The sequence below is a fragment of the Neoarius graeffei genome, chromosome 16 (assembly GCF_027579695.1).
Source record: "Neoarius graeffei isolate fNeoGra1 chromosome 16, fNeoGra1.pri, whole genome shotgun sequence".
Lineage (NCBI taxonomy): Eukaryota > Metazoa > Chordata > Actinopteri > Siluriformes > Ariidae > Neoarius > Neoarius graeffei.
Window position 1 is genome coordinate 31,081,405 of NC_083584.1, and position 18,108 is coordinate 31,099,512.

Consider the following 18,108-nt stretch of genomic DNA (forward strand, 5'->3'; position numbering starts at 1 on the left):
AAACTCTTGTCCGTCACCAAACAGTCAGACTTATTTCATGCCTTAAAGTATCTGAGCTGGTTTATAATGAATGCTTTGCATATTTCCCTGTAATTCTGAGCTGACACACTGCTGACTGTAAATTACTCTTACATGATTGTCAGAGCGACTCTTGGCGTCTCAGGAAAATTATTACTATAAAGAATGTATTTTTTTTTTCACCCTTGACACAATCATGGCACAAACTATAATTTTAAATAAGACTTCATGATAACATGCATGAAGTTCATACTACATCAGTGACCTGCACGGAGTTCTGCAATTTTGTCACAGATGTAAGCATTGTTGTGACATTCCTAGTTCTTGTTTCTAGGAGGCCTATGGTGATGTGACGGACAGGAAGAAGCTAAGGATGCGTCTTGGCTGTAAGGACTTCAAATGGTTCCTGGAAAATGTCTATCCAGACATCCATGTCCCCGAAGATCGACCTGGCATGTTTGGAATGGTAACACGACTAGGGCTGTGTCTTTTGATTTAGAAGTATGGCTGCTCTTACTGGTCTCTTATCTCTTCTTTTCATTCTCATCTTACATCCAGCTGAAGAATCGAGGAATGTCAAACTATTGCTTTGACTACAATCCACCTAGTGACCATAACGTGGCAGGCAACAAGATCATTCTGTATCCATGCCATGGCCTGGGCCAAAACCAGGTAGGTGGCTTTAAAAAAAAAAAAAAAAAATCCACAATTTGAGCAGAATTGCCTTCCACTGTAAATGTCCAGTTCTGTATAATTTTCTTCTATGTCACTGTAACATTTTTACAAATTGTGCTTGTCAAATTGACAAGAGAAGAGAGAAAGTTGTCTCTGGGCCACGTTCAGTCTTGTGTTTCTGGTGGTTCATACCATAGATGCTTTGGTGTCAGTGGAACTCTGTTAATCCTAGTGTTTCCTTCTCATGTATCTGTTCTCTCTGTGTGCTAGTTTTTCGAGTACTCTTCAGACAACGAGATCCGTTACAACACAAGGGAGCCTGCAGGCTGTGCCGTGGCCGATCCCATCTCTACCTTCCTCAGCATTAATCTGTGCCCAAGACCCCACCAACCGGTCCCTGAAGACCACAAGTTTCTTTTCAGAGAGGTGAGACGTGAGTCACTCACCATCAGTGCTGTGGCATGGGGGGAAAAAAAAACCCACGGAAAGTTGACAAACAGCAGGAGGCGTGTGGAACTTGAATTAGCTTCAGCAGGCATTTGATTATTTATATATGGTCACAGTAATGAGGAGCTTGGCATTTCTGAAACTGCAGTGAATATTTAGAAAAGGCACTTGGGAATATAGTTAGCACACTCATTACTGTGAGAATGCTAAGATCGGTTTTGCTGACCATATGCTGAAAAATAGCTTTACAGCTGGTAGGATGTAGTGGGATGCTGATCGTGGGAACATATTACTTAATCTGATGTAGTTTATAAACTAAACAGGGTATACTCTTTCTCAACGTTGTGAGGAGTCAGATCAAGTGAGCGATCTGATAAGGCAGCCATTGCAGTGCTGAAGGAGAACAGTGTGGGCTTTTTAAGGGAGCTGTGAAACTCTGGATTTTGCCAGTGCCCGTGTTTGAGCAGGCCTGAGGCCTTGGAGCGCTCTCAGAGAGAAAGGGCAAAAACACTGACATTCAGCCCTGTTATTCCGTAACTGATGGAACGAGGTGCCGTCGGCAAACCCTGCAGGGCTTCTCATTCAAAACGCAACAAACAGCCTCTATTTATGCTAGTGTGTAACTTTTAGAATAATTAATAAAAATATAAACACAAACATTCCCCCAGAACAATGCAGAAATCATAGCCTGGCAAGCCAGACTAAATGTGAATATTTAGTCTGGCCTCGATCCGTAGGCATTTCCGAAGCAGGTAGGAGGAACAAACCGCTGTCTTTCAAACTGTCTCTGTGCGTATAGGCCAACGCTCTGACCAATCAGCGCAACAGTGACTGTGACGTAGTCAGAGCGACAGAAAGCAGTGGGGGAGACCTTGAAATTAAATAATTTTTCAAAATGCGTATTAATTAATAAACAGGTTCTAGATATTAAGACGTTTGGAGATAATGACCACAAGTTTGGAGTCTGTACCACATACACATTTTTTTTCAAGTGTTTTTCAAGGGTTTGCTTAAACTGTTTTTGAGAGTTTTTATTTTTATTTAGTGGCGTTTGGTGAAATAATTTCCATTAAATTTAAAATAACGGGAAAATAAGAAACAATCAAAAAGTAATGTTTCAAAGCTGTTTATTAATTCTTCGTACTGCACAAACTAGCCCCATCCTTTTGGCTACGAGCGGAGCCAGCTGGTAGATCAGACTTTTGCCATAGCCGGTCGGCAAAACAGCGAAAACGTCCTTCTTGAAAAGGAATGAGCGGAGAGCCTCTTCCTGCTCATGTTTCAACGAAAAGTCTAATTCTTCTAAAACTGATTCCAAAGCGGAGTCAAACGCGCGCTGTTCACTAGCCGTAGCCATCTTTCCTGTTGCGCTTTCTCCAGCGTCGCGCAGCTTTGTCGTCACTCCTGCAAAAGCCCGCCCAAAGAATCCAAACAAAAACCTTGCGTTGTGATTGGCGGGCACGATTTGATGCCCGGGGTGTTTTTGTTTATATGGTGCGAGGCTAGACCCATTCGCTAGGCAAAAAATATTTTTGGCCTTTCGATTACGTTCATAATGTCTTATATTAAATATAGTTAGTTTTTTCTTTTTTATCAGACATCTAGTTTTTAGGTTTGTTTACCTGACATGTTTCGACGTACGACTGTCGTCTTCCTCAGAGTGTCACCGGATGTTATTGGTGACGCATCTTTTATCAGCTGATGTTTCCGAAGGCGTGGCCTTCCTGTCTGGTTTGACAGGTCGGTCACGCCTTCTACTGTCTGTTCGTCCCCTGCAAGATGGCACTCCAGGTGTGGGAGAGCATGTATGCTCCCTCATCTCGGTTGATGGTCCTCGGGCTTCGCTTACGGATCTCCATGGCCTCCCTGATCCAGCGCTGATGTTTGTTATCTTCTGTGCGGATGACTCTGGCATTCCCCCAGTCCATAATATGATTTTCCCTTTTGCAGTGATCTGTTATGGCTGACTTATAATTTTCCTGTTGTGCCTTTTCTTTTATTGTTCGGGTTTGTCTTGTAGCTGTCTCCTTTTCGCACTCTTTCTTATGTTCATTTTTTCTTGTGTTGAAACTCCTTCCTGTCTCCCCAATGTAAAACCTGTCTGGTTTGACAGGTCGGTCACACCTTCTACTGTCATCAACCGAGATGAGGGAGCATACATGCTCTCCCATACCTGGAGTGCCATCTTGCAGGGGACGAACAGACAGTAGAAGGCGTGACCGACCTGTCAAACCAGACAGGAAGGCCACGCCTTCGGAAGCATCAGCTGATAAAAGATGCGTCACCAATAGCATCCGGTGACACTCTGAGGAAGACGACAGTCGTACGTTGAAACATGTCAGGTAAACAAACCTAAAAACTAGATGTCTGATAAAAAAGAAAAAACTAACAATATTTTTGGCCGCTAGGCGGTTGGGTCTAGTTTACTAGGCTACAGAAATCATGTAGTTGAGCCGGTTTAACAAACAAGATGGCAAAAACTCTCGCAAGCTGTTAATAAATAAATGTGGGTATAAATCACGGGCGCAGATAGAGGGGGGGACGGGGGGGATTCGTCCCACCCAGATTTAAATTCACCTCGTTCGGTCCCCCCCACTTATAGGGAGGAAAAACCGTCTATGCTGTCTTTCTTTGCATAAGGCAAACCTCACGGAAAAATCAAAAGACTAATTGCCATTCGGTTTATTGAGGTGCACAGCAGTATATACAGTTGCAACTGCGCAGACTGCACAGGTTGCGAGCTCGAGCTTGGTTGCTATGGTTACCCACAAGTTTGACAGGCATATTGGGGACAGCGCCTCCTAGTTCAGGACCCCAACATGGCATGATGAAGGGTGCCAAAAGGCAGAAAACGATTGCATCGTTTAAAAAAAAAAAAGACTGTAAGTAAACTGTGCCTTACTTTACCATATCACCTTGCAATTTTTTGATAGTCTGTTCAAAGTAATGTCGTAGTGAAAGTAAAATCGTACGGAGTAGAGATGCCTTTCTGGTAGCCTCCATCTTTCGGTGGTAGCCTGTAGATACAGTGCTCAGAAGGCAGTTTTAATGTTTAATCTGGCGTTCCCTGCCATAATTTCAGCGAGCATAGTGTTTCATAAGGAAACTTTGCGAAGAGTTGTTGACTGACTGCCGCTCACGCAACACACAGGCATAGTTAGAAAGTCAGGATGCACTGGTTTACACTTTACACACACGTAGCCCAGCCTCTCGCTATGGTTAACAGTTGGAACTTAGCGGTTTTAAAACTAGTTTTGCAGTTTTGCAATTTCTGTGCGTGATGATAATGTGTAAACTTTGGATTTCCATAGGCTATGTTAAAATGTTATCATTGTCCTGGCCTGCAGGTAGTTCCTGGTGATGGCAGTGAGGGAGGTGAAATAACATGTATACACACTACCGTTCAAAAGTTTGGGGTCACCCAGACAATTTTGTGTTTTCCATGAAAAGTCACACTTTTATTTCCCACCATAAGTTGTAAAATGAATAGAAAATATAGTCAAGACATTTTTCTGGTCATTTTGAGCATTTAATCGACCCCACAAATGTGATGCTCCACAAACTCAATCTGCTGAAAGGAAGGTCAGTTTTATAGCTTCTCTAAAGAGCTCAACTGTTTTCAGCTGTGCTAACATGATTGTACAAGGGTTTTCTAATCATCCATTAGCCTTCTGAGGCAATGAGCAAACACATTGTACCATTAGAACACTGGAGTGAGAGTTGCTGGAAATGGGCCTCTATACACCTATTGCACCAAAAACCAGACATTTGCAGCTAGAATAGTCATTTACCACATTAGCAATGTATAGAGTGCATTTCTGATTAGTTTAAAGTGATCTTCATTGAAAAGAACAGTGCTTTTCTTCCAAAAATAAGGACATTTCAAAGTGACCCCAAACTTTTGAATGGTAGTGTGTGTGTGTGTGTGTGTATATATATATATATATATATATATACACACACAAAATGGACTCATTTGCTGACAGCTCAGTCCCCCCCAGTTCAAAAATCCTATCTGCGCCCCTGGTATAAATATCAACATGGTGCTTGTGGTCATATTTATTCTTTTTGTATTGTATTGATTAAACGTTAAATATAAATTAAATTGTTGTCTTCAGCTGTTGTAGCCCATTTGGTAATGTGTTATGTGTTCTGAGATACTTTTCTGCTTGCCCTGGTTGTAAAGAGTGGTTGTTAGAGTTGCCATAGCCTTCCTGACCGTGAGAACCTCTCATCAAGGCATTTCTGCCCACAGAACCGCCACTCAGTGGATGTGTTTTTTTTTTTTTTCTCTCTCTGCACCATTCTGTGTAAACTCTAGAGACTTGCTTGTGGAAACCCCAGGAGATCAGCAGTTTCTCAAATACTCAAACCAGCCCATCTGGTACCAACAACCATGCCACAGTCAAAGTCACAGAGATTAAGTCACTTTTATTTTTTTTTTTCCCAGTTTGATGTAAATATTAGCTCGTGCTGCTGACCTGTATCTGTATGAATAAGTATACAGGTGTTCCAATTAAAGTGGCCAGTGAGTGTATTTCAGTCCACAAAAGACTGTAGTGTGTGTGTATATATATATATATATTAGGGTGCATCAGTTGCCCCCTAAAAATGAAAAGTTCCTCCGATCATGATGCATTTTTGTTTTTATGTTCCTTTTGGTAAGAAAACACACTGGGTGAAATATTTTGACAAAATTCAAAAGTTTAATGGTGGCACCAGGAGCTCAAAGTTATGGAAAAAGCTGCTATTTTATGACTTTTATGACAAAATTTCGATCACTTTTCATGAAACATTATGGCACCTTATAGAGTATGCCAAATATCTTAGATACACGTTTTTAGTACATATTCTAAATATATTATCAAGCACAGTTTGAGTTTTAGCTGTTCATTGAATCATTGTTCAGCTACTTTTAAACAATACAAATGTATTATGAATCACATTAATGCTTCTCAATCCCTTGCAAATGTTCTTAACATGATCTCTGGGTCACAAGAAATCAATAAATGGAGTCCAACATTGTGATTCAAACCTTACGCGAAAACATAAAATAAGCGTTTTTGGGCAAAAAATGAACCTCATGGTGCCACCATTAGACTTTTGAATATGGTCAAAACATTTTACAGGATGTCTTTATTGGTGAAAAGGAACACCCAAACAAAAATGCATCAGATTTTATGACATTGAGGGTAACTGATGCACCCTAATATATATCTACTATATACACTATATGGCTAAAGATTTGTGGACACGTGACCAGCACACCCATGTGTACTTTCTGAACATTTTGTTCCAGATTTAGCCCCCTTTGCTAATAAGCTCCACTCTTCCGGGAAGGCATTCCACTCCATTTTAGAGCATAGCTGTGAGGATCTGCGCATTCATCCAAAAGAGCATCAGTGAGGTCAGGTATTGATGTTTGGTGAGGAGGCCTGGGGTGTAGTCAGCATTCCAGTTCATCCCAAATGACTTTAGAATTCTTCCACTCCAACCTTGGCCAACCATATCTTCATGGGCTCACTTTGTGCACGGGGGCATTGTCGAGCTCAAACAGGTTTGGGTTAGTTCCATCCATCCATTATCCATAACCGCTTATCCTGTGCAGGGTCACGGGCAAGCTGGAGCCTATCTCAGCTGACTATGGGTGAGAGGCGGGGTACACCCTGAACAAGTCGCCAGATCATCGCAGGGCTGACACGTAGAGACAAACAACCATTCACACTCACATTCACACCTACGGCCAATTTAGAGTCACCAGTTAACCTAACCCGCATGTCTTTGGACTGTGGGGGAAACCGGAGTACCCGGAGGAAACCCACGCGGACACGGGGAGAACATGCAAACTCCGCACAGAAAAGTCTCCGTCGGCCAATGGGCTCGAACTCAGAACCTTCTTGCTTTGAGGCGACATTGCTAACCACTACACCACCGTGCCGCCCCACGCCTTAGTTCCAGTAAAGGGGAATTGTAATGCTACAGCAGACATCCTGTGCAACTGTGTGCTTCCACGTTTGTGGCAAGAGCGTGGGGAAGGCCAATGTATAGGTGTGATGGTCAGGTGTCCACAAATGTTTGGCCTTATGGTGTGTATATAGTAGAAGAAATATCAAAATTACTGTGAAAAAATGTTTTTATATGTGTAGTGGTTCCATTCATTCATTCATTTAAAGGTGCCATGTGTGGCGCTTTCCTACTTACTTTGTGTAGCACATCTGCAGCATTTGTGTGGTGACCACAGATAAATATTTCAGTGTTTGCCTGTAGCGAGGGAAGACGAATGGAAGAGCCGTTGACTTGAAAATTGGAGTGGATGTCTCGGGGCAGCTTTTGAGGCAGTCAGTAAATGCAAAACATGCATTTTTGAAAGCATGTGTCAAGGGCATTTGTAAATTTTGCATTAAATTCGTTGAAATCAAAATTATTGTCTGTGATTTATCACATATGATGAGAGATTTTAAAATGCTGGAGTTTTCCTTTTATGTTGTTTGCTTCTGTGTTCACCATCTGCTGCGTCCCCCCCCCCTTTTTTTTTTAAATAAAAAATATTTTAAGGTGTGAAGCAGTGGAAATACAGCCAGTATTCTTTATGTCCTCTGCTTTAACAGGATGGGACTTTATACCACATCCAGACTCAGAAGTGTGTCGAGGCCTTGCAGAATGTGGACAACGGCAATCCTGGTCCTGGTCTCCGTTCATGCACCGGTTCAGTCTACCAGCAGTGGTTCTTTCAGGAGAGGACATACAATTAATAGGAAAGCCTTAGAGCACGTTCTGTACAGCTCCAGAGCTTGTATCTGACCATGGTGATCTACAAGGTTCTCTGCTGTATCTTCCTCTTCATTTTGATGTCAGGAAGTGAAGGTGCACTCCTTTATTTATAATTCAGTGAAAAAAAAACATTTACAACTGCTGCAGCTTTATTGGATTTGGAGCTGTGATTTATTCCAGTATACTGATCACTGTCTCATTTTCAAGTGTTTTTTTTTTTTTTTTTTTAAATCTTTCATTCTGAAGTTCTTGAATTGAGATCGTAATAATTGATTTGATTTTTTTTTTTTTTAATCTCAGCAATAGATCTTACTCTTCATCAAGTCCGATACTCCGTGTGGCTGGCTGATATACATTCAACATGTTTAAACTTTTTTTTTTTCTGAAGTAGTTTGGGGAAATTCAAACTTTGACAGTAATCAGCTGGTCTTTTGTGATTTTGGTAACCTTGCACTGTCAGCTGCGTTGGTGGAGCAGTGGTTAGGATTGCTAACTCACAGCTGCAGGGTCCCCGGCTCAATCCTGAACTCGGTTTACTGTCTGTGTGGTGTTTCTTCAGTTCTGCCTGTGTCCGTGTGGGTTTCCTCTGGGTTTTCTAGTTTCCTCAGACATTCCAAAAGCCTGGTGTTGGATTGGCTATAATAATGTCTTCCAATGGATTGGTGCCTCGTTCAGGATGTGTTCCAGCCTCATCCTCAGTGTTTCTGTGATAGGCTCGCGATTAGGAATGCAGCCGAATCGGAATAAAGATGCGAACAGGAGGCGGATAGTGTTTTTTGATTCACGGGACATGAAGTTGAGACGAAAGATGTGCCTTCGGACTGGGATCCTGCAGAACATGGAAAAACAAAGACCATGTTATGAAATGGATTTGTCCTGGTTATTTATGATATACTGGCAGTGCTGGTATTTCTACCTCTGGGGGTTTTGTAGTGTTTCCAAGGACATGGTTATCAAGTTTATACAGTATGTTATCAGACCATGTCCATTGTGGGTTCAAACCCAAATTCAGATCTGCATATTTGGAGCAGTAAACAGATATAGGCAGTGCCTTGTTTCTAGACCATTTTTAAACGTCACATTGTCGATCAGTCATATTTTTTCGGCAGCTTGGTCACTGCATAACGTTCTATGACTGGTTAGAGGATTGAATGCATGCAGTGGTGGAGGCAGTAGCACTGCTGTGATACTCATTACAAACCACTTGATGGTGCCAACTCCTCCATTTTAATTCTGTGTTTTTCTTCTGTGTCCTCCATGTTCTCTCAAACACAGCACACTTGAAGCTGGTTTAAACATTTCACATTGCAGTCATTCAGATCAATGACTTTAACAGTACAGAAGCATTTACTGTGAATGTGCTGATCTGTTGATGAGAATAGAACATGGTTGAACTGATCCTGTTGAAAGGAACATTGTAATCTAAGGGCTTTATATAGATTTTAATGGGTAAATACAAAGTTTAACCTTGTATTCTAATCAGTGATAGTTGGTGCGGAGTGTATGGATATAAACCCGTTGATGTTAATGAATGTTGAATAATGAATGGTAATGAATATGCAATAACTGAAGATGATTGGTTCGTACATGCTGCAGGCTCTGTTTTAACATTAAATGTTCATTCACGGTGAATATTTATTACTGCTGTTTACTACTATAATTACTGCTCTTATGCATCAAAGGAACGGCAGTTTATTTTCTTCATCATTTTTTTCAATGTTTTGGGTGCTGGTTATAAAGCTTAGAGTTTCAGCGATCTGTGACATAGAACGTTGCTTAACAATATTTTGAGGAAGTTTAAACATGTGCCTAATTTGGGTTAAATTAATAAGGTACACATGTTAGGAGTTTACAGAAGTAAACATATCAGGAACTATTTATTCAGGCCGACCAGTGACCTTTGAGATACTACACAAGATATTCATAAAACATCCAGGGATAAACAGGAGGTTGTTTGTTTATCTACGGATTTACACTGGAGCAGTGAGAGACCTTGCGCCGTCGATCAAGTCTCAGAACACTACATAAGATTGATCAAATGCTGAGAACAAACCCAACCTCTGGAATCGTTGCTTGTCATGCTGATCTCCCTAAGAAGCATTTTATGATCTGTTAAAAATGACATACGGTAAGTATTACATTGTTGTACGATCATTAAATTGAAAAATAGAATATATTGACCAAGCCCACAATGTCTGATACTGTAGTAGCTATTGAATTAGCTACTATCTAATATAGCTGATTTTCTTGAGGGCTTCTGAAATAGGATTTGTTTGTGCACTTTCATGTGAACCAATATCACAGTGGAAGGATACTGAAAAGAAATGCCAGGCCTCTGCGTCATACTGTAGTTCGGGTTGATTACATCATTATTCTTAATTGGGGTAAATCATTTTTGTGTAAAATCTCAATGTAGCAAGAGTAAATTCAGGTGATGGATGCTGTTATTTAAGTGACCTTAACATATCTGAAATGAAGCATTTAATTCCATCAGATGTCTTTTTGTTGGTCTGTATGAAGGAGAACATGTTGTTCTGTGTATCAGATATGCATTTTGAATTTAACATGAAAGCGAAATTATTTTAAAATTAAAAGAAAATTCCTTTCAGTAACATGGTATAATCTTGAGTGGCTCCGTTTCTTTTTTTTTTTTGGTCTGACCAAGTACAGAGAACATTCATCTTGCCCATGTTTTTCTAAAAACTAAGGATCATGAATCTTTCCATCCACAGCATATTTTCCTCCTACACCCACTCACGTGTTTTTCTTTTGCAAATTAGTTTGAGGACTGACTAGTCTACGTTGGCATTATGCTGACATTATGTTAGACTGTGCTGACATTTTCTCTGAAGTTTAGTACAAGTGCATATTTTGCCACGGCTATGCTGCCACAGATGGAAGGAGAGAAGGACGAACAGAAGAGGGGAAAAAATCAAATGCATGAAAACACCCTAACACTTTTTCTTTCTCTCGTTCCTCTCCTTTTGTATTCTGTTTACATGGTCTTTAGTGTGACTGTGTGGGGTTTGGTCCCTATTTGCACGGAGTCTTCGAGGTTGTAACATGCAGCTTGTGTCCTGCACTCCTTCCTCATGACTCATTCATGACGCACGTGTGTTGGTATCTCTCGCACTGCGTGGGTCTCCTTTGTTCGATGCCATCCGCCTCATGCTGCTTATCCCAACGTGGTGGTGTTGGGATAAGCAGCCTCCCTATTGCTGATCTGTTACAGAACACACCGCGGGGCTTTCAACAGAGGGGGCAAGAACCGCTTCTTCCTCTTCCTCAGCCTCTGTCTCTACGTGTTGCACTAAATTCGAGGGGGTGTTGGTGGGCTTCATTCTCTCAAGGAACATGTTAATGTGCTGTAATATTAAATGGGATTATACCCGTAATGCATCGGTTTGTAGCCTAAGAAAACTACAGTTAGAAATGGAAATGATCTTTGTGCTAAACACAGCTCACACCTCAGAATAATCCATTTGGGAGCTTTTGATATTGAGGCAGCTTGCTCGCCTACGTGCCATGTGTTGTGTAACAGGCTCTTTGCACACCCCGAACTTCTCTCCTCTTTCAAATGATGAAAACTGGAGTTGACTGATGGACCCGTCTAAGTTCTCTCACTGATAACACTGATTTACTTTATTTTCTTTGGTCAGCTCCATGCTGTCTGGAAAGACACACTGTATATGTGTCTTGTTTGACTTTTGGTGGATGTATGCAGGAAAATACTGAAAAGAAATTTTGTCTAGTCTGCCTTTTAATGGAGTTCCTTTGTACAGCAGGTTCTTCATCTTCAGTGTGAAGGTCAAAACCTGTGAATCAGGGATGTTCTTTTCCTCATTAATTACATTTATTATATTATGCAACTTGAGCAGATGCTATATCAGAGTATAAATGTCACACTTGTTTGCTGTAAACTAGATAGTTTACACAGCCATTTAAATGGCGTAAACATTTGGATTTGTACACAAAATTCCAGTTGCCATAGCAGCAAGGAGACAAAATAATTAAACGGCAACAGGAAGCAGAGCACTGATTTCAACCGGTACTGTTTATCTTTAATCAGTGAACAGTTTATAAGTTATACTATAATGAAGATTGCGGTATAATGGGCATTTGTTGAATAAAGATTCGAAGGCAAGTATACAGTTTGATCATTAATGTAAATCTAATAATTTTTTTTTTTTTTTTTTTTGGGGGGGGGGGTTCCTCCAACAACCTTTATTCTTGTTTTCACACCCTTCTTTGTCAACCTCAGGTGGTGGCGGCTTCTCTCTGGTCGAGTGCTTGCCTGAAGTGTGCCAGGTTGATAAACAGTAGTAACACAGTCAGTGTGTTTACATGTACAAAAAACCCCAAGTTTATTTGCACTGAAGTAATCTGATTAGAGGAAAAAGAACAAGTCACTCCAAAGCAGGGTTCATTTAAAGCCAGCCATTACTTTCTTTATATTTTCCAATAGTAAGAAGATATTTCATTGCCAGTTTACAAATCAACTAGCCTGAAGTATTTAAGGAAGGAATAAAACACTGTTGGAAAATAATCAATAATGGGATGGTGTTATACAGTGTCTTGCAAAGGTATTCATCCCCCTTTGTGTTTGTCCTGTTTTGTCGCATTACAAGCTGGAATTAAAATGGAATTTGGGGGGTTAGCACCATTTGATTTACACAACGTGCCTACCACTTTAAAGGTGAAAATTGTTTTATTGTGACACAAACAATAAGATGGAAAAAAAACCAGAAATCTGGAGTGTGCATAGGTATTCACCCCAAAGTCAATACTTTGTAGATCCACCTTTTGCTGCAATTACAGATGCAAGTCACTGGGATATGTCTCTATCGTCCCAGTCTCAAACCTCTGGCTGGCTCAAACAGGTTTTCCTCCAGAATTGCCCTGCATTTAGCACCATCCATCTTTCCTTCAGTTCTGACCAGCTTTCCTGTCCCTGCAGATGAAAAATATCCCCACAGCATGATGATGCCACCACCATGCTTCACTGTAGGAATGGTGGAGCTTGAACTTGGGATATGTCTCTATCAGCTTAGCATATCTAGCCACTGGGATTTTTGCCCATTCCTCAAGGCAAAACTGCTCCAACTCCTTCAAGTTAGATGGGTTGCGTTAGTCTACAGCAATCTTGAAGTTATGCCACATATTCTCAATTAGATTGAGGTCTGGGCTTTGACTAGGCCATTCCAAGACATTTATATGTTTCTCTTTAAACCATTCCAGTGTACCTTTAGCAGTATGTTTAGAGTTATTGTCCTGATGGAACGTGAACCTTCGTCCCAGTCTCAAATCTCTGGCTGACTCAAACAGGCTTTCCTCCAGAATTGCCCTGCATTTAGTACCATCCATCTTTCCTTCAGTTCTGACCAGCTTTCCTGTCCATGCAGATGAAAAATATCCCCACAGCATGATGCTACCACCACCATGCTTCACTGTAGGAATGGTGTTCTCAGGGTGTTGGGTTTGTGCCACACATGGCATTTCCCATGATGGCCCAAAAGATCAATTTTAGTCTAATTTTACCAGAGAATCTTCTTCCATGTGTTTGGGGAGTCTGCCACATGCTGTTGGGCATCTAACAAATTAGTGTAGAATGTAGATGCCACTGAAAGCCTTTGGACAACATGATGTTCTGTGGTCTTTCTCTGCCTTCCTATTAGGCCATTATGTTTGATACAACTGTCAAGGGCTGTGATTGCATTATCAACTTCAATTTCACAGATGATTTCTTCAATTTTACATGTCTTTTATACTCTGTCTGCCTTCTCCTGCTTGTTTAAGCAAAGGATGCACCTCCTAAATCTGTCCATTTATTACCAGTAGCACACCCTTTCAGTTGTACAGGGTTTTTTTTTCATATAAATTTTAGCGGTTTTCAGACATCTTTTAAAGAGCAGAACAGAGATTTGAGTGGAATATGGATAGATATAGATTATATCTCAATGCTGCAGAGTGGTTTTATGGACAGACTCTATGTGGTGCTTCACTATAAAGCTTTTTCAGTAGAAAAATCTCCATTAACAGAATAATTTAGTGCTGAATTAGGCTGTATCCGGCAGACTGGCCCAGAACAATAATGCAATCATTCAACGTACTACATTTATTCGTGATGGTCAGTGGTCTGTCCCTAACTGTCTTAGCCATTATTGATTATGTCTGTCTTTGCCTTATTAGAGCTTGACATCTTGAAAGGTCTTCCAGAGAGACAGTACAAAGAAAAGACATGCAGTATGGACAATGGGAAAAGAAAGACTTAAAAAAACTGGTAAAGTTTTCTCTCTGTGCTGGAGTTTATTTCATGTGTTTGCTGAAGAAAAAAAAGTATTAATGTATTAAGTTCTAAAAGATATGTGTGTATATAATGTGTATATAAAATACTACAATAAATAGTAATTATTATCTTAGAATAATTTTATTATTAGCAGTAGTAGTAGTAAGTCCAATCAGTTTATTTGTATCGCACTTTTAACAACAGACATTGTCGCAAAGCAGCTTCACAGTGAAATAAAGACTTTAAATATATATATGTTATTTACCAGCTTAGGGTCGGTCCGTATTGTGAAATACCGTGACCGAGGTCTTGAAAGTACTGAGCGAGGCCCTCTGGGCCGAGGTCAGTATTCAAGGCCGAGGTCACGGTATTTCACCATACGGACCGACCCTAAGCTGGTAAATAATATATTTATTTTTTCCTTTATCAAATTCTAACAGAAAACGAGAGCGCCCAAAAGGGAAAACCCAGCTAAGGTGAGCCGCCATTTTGAATCCTCATTCATGGCTGTAATGCAAATGGCTTCCTCCTCGGTATACAAGTGCACTTCCATGGCAGAAAAAAAAACTACATTTTGCTGCCTATGTAGTCCCCTATTTATACAAAATTGAGTCATTCAGGATTCAGCCATGTTTTTGCTCGGCGTTAGCAACAGTTAGAGGTTTTTAGCTTTCTCCTGAAATGTTTTCTTTTATTTCTTCTTCCTCAGGGTAGCAAAACTCGCTTTCACTGTGAAGACTGTCATTATCACTATCCGTGATATAAAATTAATGCTATTCTCCTGAGAAATGTGAAAATAAATGTTGACAAAAATTGCTACTATGTATGTTGTTATTGTGAACGAGCGAGTCGCCAGAGGTCCATAACTGGGGTCTGTAACTGGGGTCTGTATCATAGGATACGGACCTGCTCACCAGCCAATCAGAGCACGGGATTTGATGGAAACCGGACCGCGAAAAAAATAAATTAACTAATTTTATCCCTGATAAATTTAATTTATCCCTAATGAGCAAGCCTGAGGCGACAGTGGCAAGAAAAACCTCCCTCAGTCGCCATGAGCAAGAAACCTTGAGAGGAACCAGGCTCAAATGGGAACCCATCCTAATTTGGTTGATAACAGCATGATTATAAATAACTGGCTTCTATAACTGTGTTCTAAATAGTTACAAATTGTAGACAAAAATATAGTATAATTGTGTACCAGGAAATTCATTATAGTTTTAGCATGAAGTCTAGTTTGTTGAAGTTATCAACTGTTCATTGATTGAGACTTGAGTGCAAAACTGTTCATGACAACCGCAGTCCCAAAGTCACCATGACAATTGCAGTCCAAAACCATCGTGGCAAAACTGTAAGTGTCCGGAGCCATCTCCTAAGTGTATCTTTCGACTATCCAGATGGGGCCGTCCTCCACAGAAGCGATGTGATGAGACTCCAGTGAGAAGTAGGGCATCAGGAGGGATCAGACAGATTCAAAGAGCAGGAGAGGCCAGCATCACTAGTATCTCAGGATTGACATGTAACTCGAGAGAGAGAGAAAAGACAGGTTGTTAGGTATGCCCGTTGTTAAGAACAGTTTACATTGTGTGCTAAGTGCAAGCGGGGACTTCGGCAAGACTAACTATGACAGCATAACTAAAAGGGAGAGCTAGAAGGTAACATACGGTAGACATGAGGGAGCCCTGGGACATAAAGCAGCCAGCCACTCCACCACCAACAAACCTGAGTGAACGAGTGAGAGTGGGGGAGTGACAGCATCCATACATCCCAGTTTATCAAAACAATCTATGCCCGAGGGCCCTACAGATCTTGTCCTTTACCTAATAAAAAGCTATTAACAAAAGGCTTGACTAAAGAGATATCTTTTCAGCCTAGACTTAAACTCTCCAACAACTATGGAGACAGCCAGGTTTGAGATGAAATCAGCAAATTCAGAAAGAAACTCAGAATATGGCCCCAGGGGCCTGTAAATAATAAGTAATGGAATTGACTGGGTAGACTTTTTTTTGTGGCTACATATATTCTGTTTGGATAAAGAACTTCAAACACATTGAATATATAACCAGGTTTTTGTGCGATGCCTAGATTATCATTTTAAATAACAGCAACACCTCCTCCTCTGCCAGTTAGTCGAGGCTAGTGTATATCGCTGTATCCAGGAGGATTAGGTTCATTTAATGTTACATATTCATTTGGTTTAATCCATGTTACTGTGAAACACAGTATATTAAACTCCTGATCAGTAATAAGTTCATTAACAATTAGCACTTTAGACATAAGATATCTAATATTTAATAGTCCTACCTTTAGGTTAAAGGTGCTGGCTGTGGCTGTACAGTCAGTATGATCTAATTTTATGTTAATTAGGTTACTAAAACAAACTCTCTGTGTACTTCTATTTTTTGTATAGCTCAGGGAACAAACAGTCTCAATATAGTGGAACCTGAGTGACAATTCTGTGCAGCTAGCAGACGGTCAGTTTAGCCTGTTTGTCTGCTCCCTGGCCTTAGCTCTGCAGCCAAGTAGTACTAGTAGTGGAGGATTAATACGTAGAAGAAATATATAATTAAGGCTTTTGGTCCTCCTCAGAAATTTGTGCATACTAGTTCCGAGGTGGTGAATATGATGTAGTGTATTACAACCAACTACACAGGGCAGCATAATAAACAGTGCTGTAAATTTAACTTGGAATCAGAGAGCAAAATTGCAATTCACTTTCTTTAGCATTTTCCACTAGAACATTTAAGAACTGTGGCCATGGAAACATAGCATCTCCTCAGCTCTCTTTAACATGACATAAAATGGTGCTTGAAAGTTTGTGAACCCTTTATAACTTTCTGTATTTCTGCATAAATATGACCTAAAACAACATCAGCTTTTCACACAAGTCCTAAAAGTAGATAAAGAGAACCCAGTTAAACAAATGAGACAAAAATAGTATACTTGGTCATTTATTTATTGAGGAAAATGAGCCAATATTACATATCTGTGAGTGGCAAAAGTATGTGAACCTCTAGGATTAGCAGTTATTTGAAGATGAAATTAGTCAGGTGTTTTCAATCAATGGGATGACAATCAGGTGTGAGTGGGCACCCTGTTTTATTTAAAGAACGGGGATCTATCAAAGTCTGAGCTTCACAACATGTTTGTGGAAGTGTATCATGGCACGAACAAAGGATATTTTTGAGGACCTCAGAAAAAGTGTTTTTGATGCTCATCAGGCTGGAAAAGGTTATAAAACCATCTCAAAAGAGTTTGGACTCCACCAATCCACAGTCAGACAGATTGTGTACAAATGGAGGAAATTCAAGACCATTGTCCTCCTCCCCAGGAGTGGTTGACCAACAAAGATCACTCCAAGAGCAAGGCATGTAATAGTCGGCGAGGTCACAAAGGACCCCAGGGTAGACTTCTAAGCAACTGAAGGCCTCTCTCACGTTGGCTAATGTTAATGTTCATGAGTCCACCATTAGGAGAACACTGAACAACAACGGTGTGCATGGCAGGGTTGCAAGGAGAAAGCCACTGCTGTCCAAAAAGAACATTGCTGCTCGTCTGCAGTTTGCTAAAGATCACGTGGACAAGCCAGAAGGCTATTGGAAAAAATGTTTTGTGGATGGATGAGACCAAAATAGAACTTCTTGGTTTAAATGAGAAGTGTCATGTTTGGAGAAAGGAAAACACTGCATTCCAGCATAAGGACCTTATCCCATCTGTGAAACATGGTGGTGGTAGAATCATGGTTTGGGCCTGTTTTGCTGCATCTGGGCCAGGACGGCTTGCCATCATTGATGGAGCAATGAATTCTGAATTATACCAATGAATTTTAAAGGAAAATGTCAGGACATCTGTCCATGAACTGAATCTCAAGAGAAGGTGGGTCATGCAGCAAGACAACGACCCTAAGCACA

General features: G+C 40.6%; 1 protein-coding gene across 2 annotated transcripts in view; it reads left to right on the forward strand.

Moving 5' to 3' along the window:
* Positions 1-14,247, forward strand: part of galnt12 (UDP-N-acetyl-alpha-D-galactosamine:polypeptide N-acetylgalactosaminyltransferase 12) — a 61,996-nt gene extending 47,749 nt beyond the window's left edge. The window contains exons 7-11 of one of the 2 annotated variants that reach the window (XR_009656796.1): positions 353-484; positions 577-690; positions 964-1,119; positions 7,749-8,004; positions 14,101-14,247. Coding sequence is in view for 1 of the 2 variants with exons in the window: in XM_060942774.1 (XP_060798757.1) it covers positions 353-484; positions 577-690; positions 964-1,119; positions 7,749-7,892 (546 nt within the window). In the remaining variant the exon portion in view is untranslated. Of the gene's footprint in view, positions 1-352; positions 485-576; positions 691-963; positions 1,120-7,748; positions 9,544-14,100 lie in introns of those variants that run through there. The other variant, XM_060942774.1, reaches the window with a different exon arrangement.
* Positions 14,248-18,108: the final 3,861 nt, after the last annotated feature.